Genomic DNA, 9675 nt, shown 5'->3' with positions numbered 1-9675 from the left:
TACGCAGGTAAGAATTATTTTATTTGTACAAAAATTGACTTAAATAGGATCTATAAATATACATTATTGTATGATACATATGACAAGTATAATATTGTACAACGATAGGTATGTCACAAATATCAAAGTGTAATTGTTATCTATAATTGCAAGTGATGATCCGCGATTTATAAACCGTTAAGAATCTATTTTTCAATTCGCTACAGTACATATATTATAATCTCGCATGAATTTGCTTCCGAAATATGTTGCTTGAGGTAAGACTGACAAAGAATAAGATAATTTGAAATAAAAAACCGTATAATACAGTATAAATAATCATCAACTCAAATCAATTTGTGGGGAACAAAAATGTGTACATTAAATAGCTTCTATTGAAAAGTCAATCGTCCATTTTGTAGATTCAGGCCAAAGAAAGAGGAATGAAGTGTTTTTTTCCAATACTCTGAATTCTAGCGCATTTCACTTCGTTTTTCGAAAATCGTTGATTCTTCTTCAGGCACCTTCAGTAAACGTAGCTGTGTGATAAAACGGAAGTTTAGTGTTACTGAAAATTTGATCAAAACAATAATGGTATTCTTGAAAAATTTTTAGGCAATATTTATCGCGCAAGTCTAACTTTAGTAATATTATTAGGTTGTGCAAAGACTAATAACAACTACGAAAAAATGCAAGAAATCCATACAACTGCCAAGAAACTGGATAAATTGTACGGCAACAACAGAAACAACAAATAATTTAATAATTTTCAAGTAACTGATGCAACCACAAAAGACAGGACAAAACGTACGAGAACAGGAACAACAATTGTACAATTTTAAGGAAACTAATTTCACAACAATAAAACAAAATGTGGGCTCTCAAAGAAAACTAATCTTACAAAGATGAGGTAAGTTTTGCTTTTGAGTTAGGTGCTATCAAAAGAAACTTTGTCACCTTTTTAAGGCTAAATTTATGCACTCAGTATTCTATGAAGGCGGGGAAGGTGATAAAAAAGTAAAAGGTGTTTAAAATATTCTCACCCTCCATTCCCAGCGCCATTTCCCGAAGAACCGCCGACAGAGGCGCTGGCGCTGGCATGAGCTTCACTTGTTACAACGCCAGCGGAAGACGGTCCGAAATTATTGCCAGTACTCCAGCTTTGGGCTTGGCTATTGGCGTAGGAATTGGCGTATCCGTTTCCATTTCCGTTTCCCTCGCCGTATGAATTCGCGTTCGCGTTCGCGTTTCCGTTCCAGCCCCAACCATTTCCACGGTGTTCGGTAGGCTCCACGTGTCCGTACGTCGTTTTAACCAAGACGGGCTTCTCGACGTAAACTGGCCTCTCTACGTAGACGGGCTTCGGTACATAAACCTGCTTCTCGACGTAGACCGGCCTATCAACGTAGACAGGTGTCTCAACGTAAACTGGACGCGATACGTAACTTGGGCCGGAACTTTCTTCCCTGTAGTAGCCGTTGTAGCCTCCGCCGTAGTTTCCTCCATAGCCTCCGCCGTAGTTTCCGCCATAGCCTCCACCACCGTAGCCACCGTGGCCACCCCAACCGTAACTGAAAATTGAGAGGTTGATACCATCGGTTGGTGAAACTGTAATGAGGAACCACACTGCCAACTCTTGAAGCTTGGTGGCAGCACCATCGTTGGTTCAAAATTCAAATTCAAGCATACAATATTACGTTAAAATTCATTTTCGTTTATAGAAGATCTTTTTTCTTCACTTGGAGAAAAGCACCATGGAAAATTAACCTGGTTAAATTCTTCAACCCTCAAAACAATATACTTTTTCATTTTCGAACACCTTGACAACTGTGGTCCCCCGTTAGATGACAGTAACATGTTTACATCTCATCTCGTCTCAAATCAAAAATACAAATGTAATTGTATTTTGTATCCTTCTAACACACGGTAGAAGAAGAATTTTCATTCTCCTTTCTGCATGAGGATTTGAAATTCATTTGAAATTTGAACAACCGAGGTATAAAAGATGACGCTGAAGCAGTGATGATCAGTGTGCTCAGGTTCCTCTTCTCGACACGTCGGAGAATTTGAATTTTACAGCATAACCTGTCTGCATACTTAATCGTGAGGAAACTGAACACATATTTACCGTCAACCGGGCAATATTTACAACTCTTTACATCAACAAAGAGTTTCACACCATACGTGCATTTCGAAACTCGTTTTTCAGATACTTCGCATTGCAGAGACTGAAGGAACTCAAAGCAGACCAGAATTCAGAGTCAGGCTATACCTTGTTACTCCCTTAGAGGGAATTTCGGGAATATCTGTTGTGTTCGAAAAAAACATCGTCATGTTTCTTGCGTGATGCGGCTTTCCGTGTACGTCGCATTAGTATTCTACCGCGGCGACGATTACGCTATGGGGAGTCGTTTTCTCTGTATCCAACGTGACTGACCTCCTGCTCTGTCTCATGCTCCGCGACGAATAGTCGTTACGTCATTTACAGTTGTGATTAGCGCCGATTCTTGCCCACAAGTGTGTTCGAGACTTTCAGAAATGTGCTTTGTCGACTTTGTGCAATTTCAGAAAAGTCCAACCAATAGCTCGGGATCAAGAAACAATTGTAACAGAATGTTCGACAATAACGTTTTATGGTGTTGTAGAAAGAGGGCAGAATTTTAGTGGTATTGATTTCACTGCATCAGTCCTGAGATATTGAGTATTTTAATTTGAGAAACTTGAAGTCAGTAATAATCGTTACTTCTTAGTACGCCAGTGAGAATGTTAATGATAATAAAAATTCTCAACATACAATTTCTAGAAAACGGAATACCATTTCAATCAGTTATCAGCAATAAGAGCAACGTCGAAAGTTTTTACAGTAAGTATACTTTCTTTCGTCGCAGACAACGAGGCGGTGAATGGAATGCGTAATAGCTCCGTAAAATTACGTGACATTTCGATGCCGGTGATGAATGATAAGCATGCATTAGTGACGTATGTATCACTAGTATTGAAACACCTCGACGGTTGTGTCAGATTCTGGACGTTGACGTGATCGCAATAAAAATAACTTCACTTCCCAATTTCCAAATTTCCCGCTAGTTCGCCTCTTTCTTTTGATCAATGATCACGTGATGAAAAAATGTTGGAAACAGATTGGAAGAAATTTTAGAATTCTTGCATGCAATAATTTTATGCCGAATTTTTCAGTAACCCTGAAATATGTAAATTGAAAAACGTTTTCAGTCCCTTATGTTGATTCCGTTTAAATCACAACTGTGGAAGAAAAAAAATTTCAACCTACTCTGTTATTCAAGATTTTTGTAGCAGTGAGTGGCGTATTTTTATTCTTATCGTTTTTTTGAATCCCAGTTTTATTCTTATGATTTGTATCAGATGATTTTCAAAAATTCTTTATTCAACACCGAGAATTTCGGAATTCATAAAGTTTCACACCGCGATTAATTTCACCTTGACAATATATTTTTCTCGTATAACCGAACAGATTCCGAATTTTTCAGGGAATAAAAATTTTGCAGAATCTAAAATATACAAAATTATTACCTCTTAACAGCTCCAAATTCAACGCCTAGACCAAGAGCTCCAAGTCCAAGGAGCTTTTTCTTCAGAAGAAGCGTTCGTTTCGGTCGCACGAGTGCTTCATCGTCGACCGAAACTGCCTCTGGAACAGAATCATCGAGATCCTCGAGCCTAAGCTTCTCCTCTGCGGCTAATTCCTCGCCGAAAACACTGCAGCCCGCAAAACAAAGCGCAATGACGGCCAACGAGAAATAAACTTGGTTCCGCATCTGAAGGATACAAAAAAATATTAAACCAAGGTCAGATTTGGCTTGGGTGAAAGTAAGAGTTGAATGAATCTGGTCAGTTGCAATATAAATATTTACAAATTTGTAGAGGAAAGTTTTCCAATATTCCAACCCGAAAAATTTGGATGAGAAGATGAAATTTTAGAAAGATAATAAAATACAAGAGACAGAATATTGGATTTTCAAAACTGCGAAAATCAGTTCAACAGAATTTTGAAAATATTCAAAGTTAAAGTATACAAAAGTTGAAATATAAAAAGGTCAAAGTATAGAAAGCGATGATTTAGATTAGAATGAGTAAGAATATAGTAGAATTCGAACAATTTTATTTTCTAATTTTCTTCACTTCGACTTTGTAGATTTTGAAAATTCTATCAAATAGATTATCTCGTTCTTGAAACATTCTTACTCTCACCGAAAAATTTTCAGTTTCTTAATGGAAGATAAAAAAAATAGTAATCTCGAACGGATAAGAATGACTGAAAAATACGAAACGAATAATCCCGGAAAGATGAGCAATTTACAATACCATAAAACTGATTCGGTCTTATAACATACAGACCCACGAACCTCGAATAATAACTTCCTAAAATCCCACAGCAGCACACAAGTTGAACTTAAAAAAGAATTGAAAACCGAAAAATGATTTATACTTTTCGATCTTCTTCACTGTGGACGGTATCGACCAGTGTACCCGGATGATATCTGCTTCTGGATCTTATATAGTGGGTAGTAGGTATGGTTTTGTGTCTGGCGAAAAATCCCACCATCGGATAATCGGTAGATGTTTGTTTTAGCGCTGTATCCCAGCGTTTGCATGGCGTCCCTCTCCACTTGTCGCATCTTTAACTAGCGCTGCGACGGTGGACGGAAAGACCGAGGAACAGACATACCTGGTTTAAAACGTCATCGACGTCATCTCTTCGTATTTCCCAGCCACGCGAATTACACATTGATGCATGCGGTGCGTCCAGCTCAGGGACGGATCTTCACTCGAAACAATTCAACCTCACAATTCGTGTAAAGTCTGTTGAAGTGAAGTCGGCTCGACTGCAATGCAATTCACTTCAATTTTAAATTGAAATTGTCGTTGCTATTTCGAACAGAATTTGAACTACACGGGAATAAAAAAAAGTGTTTCGTCGATTTAATTGAAGTAGATGAGGTAGCATCATGCCGACTGAAACCTATTGGTAACAAATAAAAGTGAATCTGGTTTCAAAATCAACCCAAACAGTAAAAAAAGCGTGAAGCAGATTGGATTCCAAGATTTGATCAGAGTAAAACTAAGTAGAACCAAGTTTAATTTTCGTAAACTAAATAATTGTAGACTTTAATATCAAGCAGATTTTACAAGTCGACTTACAGTGTAGAACGATGGGCAAATCAGCCTGATCAAGATTGAATAATTATAACAAAATGAATCCATCGTAAAAATATGAATCATAATATATAATTGAAGATTGAATTGAAGTAGAATCAAGTTTTAATGAATCGAATTGAAGAAAAAAACTGGGGAAAACGAAAAAATCTGTGCTTTCGGTTTTCTGCTGGAAAACGTTTTGATCCGGGGGGGGAGGGGGGGGAACAAGTAGATCCGACCCTGAACGATGGGGCCGAAGATTATACTCCGGCACACAATGGCATGTATTTAAGTAGCGGGTTTTCCGTGGAGCAGCCTTGTCCACCAGATCCGGTATTCAGTTGGTTGCTTTGAGTGCTTAGAAGGCGCGAGCTCGCCGCCTCGCCCACGTCGATATTAGAATGACCTTCTTTACCCGCAGCATAATCGCATCGATACAAGATGTATGATTATTATTAACGATCTTTTTTATATGAAAGAAAACTCGTTTCAGTAGTAAATATTACGAGACGTTCAGCGGAGTGAACAACAAATTTTCGATTGCTCTTGTCCGTTTTATTTTATTTGTTTATTTGTTTTTTTCTTCGGGTTGAGAACCTACCAAGAATTCGTCGGTGAACTCACGATGCGACGCGTTCGGTTTCTGGGGAAAACCGAAGATCCTTGAGCGCAAATTGCACACTTATCACATGTGCAAATACGAATAGATGCCGGGGATAAACAGAGGTAACTACAAACGGGTCAAACATCATCTTGAAAAACGACAATTATCAAAATTGCAAAGATTGTGGTCGTCGCACAACAGCTGCTGACGTCAGCTCAACCGATAAACAACAAACGATAAAATTAACGTTACACTGTGAACCCTGTGCAGTGTACTGGACATATTATCCATTTATTGGAGGGTGTTTAGCAATATGGCGTCGTCAAAAGTGATCAGCTGATCATCGATTCAGCTTATTACACCGATATAGAGGCACTGAAGGATTCTTACTGGCTTTCGGACTGTCGTTTTGATACATTGAGTCAATTGTAAGTGAAAAATTGGATCCACAATTCGGTTTATCTGCATGTGACGTTTTTCTTTGTTCACGGTTTAGTTATTTAGTTCGTATATAACTTATCCAACTATGAGTAAGCGAAGGATAGATTAATCACGAACATAATAATACGTTGACGAAGAACAGAAAAGGTATTTAAATATTTATATTTTTTTTTCATAACAATCTGTCTTGGATCTATTACTGTGAGTAGGAGAACACTTTTTCGGTTTTAGGCTATAAAGTGGGAAGTTTCGAAAATTTTGGAACAAAATTGGTATCTGGTATAGGAATTTCTTCAGATGTCTTAATTTTTTGCGACAAAACTGAAGAAAGTAACTAAATGAAATCTGCACTAAGGTACAACGCAGTCGAGTACCCGGAAACATGCCCTCATGTATGTACATGAAACACGATGCGTCGAATGTCATTTATTGCAAACTAATTATTGTAAAATCAGCGATTGATTATTATTTCTGTCTGAAACTTGATTCAGGGTTGAAAAGGTGCGCATGCTGACTTCAGCATTGAAAATGCTTGTACAATGGAAAAACGGGTTCAGCTGGAATCCCTAGTGGGAGGTTCAGGAAGAGATTGTAATGGTTCAAATATCACCGCGCAATGAAGACGGCACGATCGGATTAGGCTAGACCCAGGGAGTGGGGAACCTGGTCAAATTTGAGAAGGAGAAAATTAAGGGGTATTGGTCTACGTCTCTCCGGGAGGAAGGAGGTGCGGAGGTGTTCCTCTCTGAAATAGTCGACTAACAGAGAATAAAGGAAATCTAAACTGCGAGGACATACCTGTTAAATTAAAAATTAAAATACTCGAAAAGCCAAGCAAATTTAAAAAGAGACGATAAAACGAAGAACATTAAAAGTGCAATAAACAAATATAGTGCCTCGACGAAAAACCGTTATTGACAATACATTATAATTTCAACGATATCCACCCATTTTAACAAAATACACTGTTTTTAACCATATACACTGATTTTAACAATATACACCGTTTTAACTATATACACCTGGAATGAATGAATGGATGAATGAATGAATTTTAAACATAATGACGGCTCATGTGTAGTCATATTTATAAATGAATTAAAATTTGCACTCTACTCCCCATACTTTGTAAAAGATTTTTAATATAGATTTCGCCTCATTTTTAATTTTCAAATAATCTTATAAGATGTTACACGGAAACGACCACGCTATGATTGGTCGAGCGCCTGCCCGACCAGTTCGCCAATGATTCCGATCGGTGCACCGGCGTATGCTGGCTTATCAACGCTGGATCGACTTATTATAAGATAAATGCGAGCATTAGTGTATTCGACTGTTAGTATTCCTGCTAAATGCCGTGAAATGAGATCGAATTTTGCAAGAATAACAAGTTCTGATAAGGATTTTTTGAAATGGTTGTTGTCACTGCTTTCGTCGGCATTGGTATGGATTAGTGTGTTTTAGTTAGTATGATCGTTGTTCATCTATGTAAGATTGCAAGATTTTTTGTTATATTTAAAATGAATATGTGATTTGTCTTTATGTCTGTTCTGTTACTAGTGTAGAATATGAATATGTCTCTATCCTAGTTACTGATAAATGCCATAAAATCTACTATTATGTTTATGCTATGACTTTGTAACTACATATTCGATGCCTATAATTGTAAGAAGTAACAGCTTATGTAATATATGTAAATTATTTGTGGTAAAATGTAAAGCTCACTTCTTTGGATTCTTAAGAGAAATTTTGAGGATTTTCTATTCAGCTGAAAGAAGACTTTGACTGAAGAATATGAAAACAGTTGCCCTAAGGGGCTTTAGCGTGTCAACCGAAATTCGATGTGCGCTTGCGCTCCCTGAGATGTTCCAACGGTAGAGTTGAGAACTTATTGCAGAACATTAGAGAGTTACCGATTTTGACATGATGCTGGCTGCATTCACCTTCCGAGTACCAAAGTCTTCGCAATGGTGAGCCCAAGCCGGTACCTTGCCTGGGAGTACTTACCGACTTGTCGGCGATGCAAAAAATTGATAATGAAAATAAATTTCTTCCAAAATTCGTAGAAGAACAATGACTTAATTATAGTATAGGACCCCGAGAAAAGAATGTATACGTAGATCATACATAATAATAGATCAGATGTGATGATAATAAACAGACCGAAACGTATATATGTGTACGCAGTTCTTGTACATACGATACTAATATGTGTGACCCATTTCCCAGGAAACAAACTAGATTATCTACAATGATACGGCTGTAACATGAAAATAAAACAATTATTCATTTTCAAATAAAATTCTATTAGACACGCGCTCGATGTATTCCATGGCATTGATATTCATAATTATTCCAACAACTTTTCATTGCTCTCTCTATTTTGAATTTTCGTAGGCGCAATATCGAAACACTGTTTTAGCTAGTCGCAAGTAAAGTATCTATGTTGGGTAGAAGAGCATTATGCTGTTTCGAAAAGTGTTCGTATGAAAAGGTTTGGCACTATTCCGACGTAACTTTGCGAGGGAAATAGATAAAGCGCAGTATCGATACGCTGCGAGCAACGGGTCAAAAGTTGCAGACGAAAAACACGAACCTGTGTTTTTCACATTTTTCGGCTGGTGATCCTTTCGTCATCATTTCTCTGCTGTTGGTCCCGCGCTCTTTGCGTCACGTTTTCTGAGTTCCTGGGGGTCCAATTAGTCAGGAAAGGGTCACTCAAATCGAATCTGGGACCGGAAATTTTGGGTCGAAAAATGAAGAAAAAGCAAGGCTAACCCCTTTGTATTTTTGGCAAAAATTTTCGCCATTTTGAAAAGTGCTGAGATAAATTCTTTCTGGCACGATTCTGACGTAATTTTGCGAGAGAAATCGATTGGGCGCAGTCCCAATACGCTGCGAGCAACGGATCAAAAGTTGGAGCCAAAAAACGAAAACTAGTATTTTCGACATTTTTCAGCAGGTGCTTTTCTCTTCGTAATTTCTCTCCTGTTGGTCCCACGCTCCTTTCGCTGCGTTTTCCGAGTTCCTGGGGGTCCATTTAGTCGATAGAGGGTCAGACAAATCAATTCTGAGACGAAAGATTTTTTGGTCAAAAAAAAAGGAAGGTTAAGCGCTTTGTATTTTTGGCGAAAATTTTCGCCATTTTGAAAAGTGCTGGAATAAATTCTTTCTGGCACAATTCTGACGTAATTTTGCGAGAGAAATCGATTGGGCGCAGTCCCAATGCGCTGCGAGCGACGGATCAAAAGTTGGAGCCAAAAAACAAAAACTAGAATTTTTGACATTTTTCAGCAGGTGCTTTTCCCTTCGTAATTTCTCTTCTGTTGGTCGCACGCTCTTTTCGCTGCGTTTTCCGAGTTCCTGGAGGTCCAATTAGTCGATAAAGGGTCATACGAATCAATTCTGAGACGAAAGATTTTTTGGTCGAAAAAAAAGGAAGGTTAAACCCTTTGTATTTTTGGCAAAAATTATCG

The 9675-nt window shown here is 38.0% G+C and overlaps 1 protein-coding gene and 1 long non-coding RNA gene across 5 annotated transcripts; one reads left to right on the top strand and one right to left on the bottom strand.

Moving 5' to 3' along the window:
• On the bottom strand, nt 1-4595 carry LOC124182655 (heterogeneous nuclear ribonucleoprotein A3-like). 4 transcript variants are annotated; one of them, XM_046570184.1, is made up of 4 exons: nt 4445-4595; nt 3529-3773; nt 1023-1550; nt 1-518 (listed from the first exon to the last, which is right to left on the bottom strand). In XM_046570184.1, the coding sequence occupies exons 1-4, from the start codon at nt 4559-4561 to the stop codon at nt 506-508; spliced, it is 903 nt and encodes a 300-aa protein (XP_046426140.1). In that variant the 5' UTR covers nt 4562-4595; the 3' UTR covers nt 1-505. The 4 variants fall into 4 exon arrangements, with proteins under 4 accessions (XP_046426140.1, XP_046426142.1, XP_046426143.1 ...); XM_046570186.1 differs by having other exon boundaries at nt 4362-4518; XM_046570187.1 differs by having other exon boundaries at nt 4350-4490.
• A 1174-nt stretch (nt 4596-5769) lies between these two features.
• On the top strand, nt 5770-6789 carry LOC124182053. The gene is made up of 3 exons (XR_006870676.1): nt 5770-6346; nt 6431-6591; nt 6691-6789. It is a non-coding gene; the product is annotated as an uncharacterized LOC124182053 (long non-coding RNA).
• Nucleotides 6790-9675: the final 2886 nt, after the last annotated feature.

Source organism: Neodiprion fabricii, chromosome 5, assembly GCF_021155785.1.
Source record: "Neodiprion fabricii isolate iyNeoFabr1 chromosome 5, iyNeoFabr1.1, whole genome shotgun sequence".
NCBI lineage: Eukaryota > Metazoa > Arthropoda > Insecta > Hymenoptera > Diprionidae > Neodiprion > Neodiprion fabricii.
Note: the sequence above shows the minus strand (reverse complement) of the source record. Positions and strands in the feature narration are given on the sequence as shown.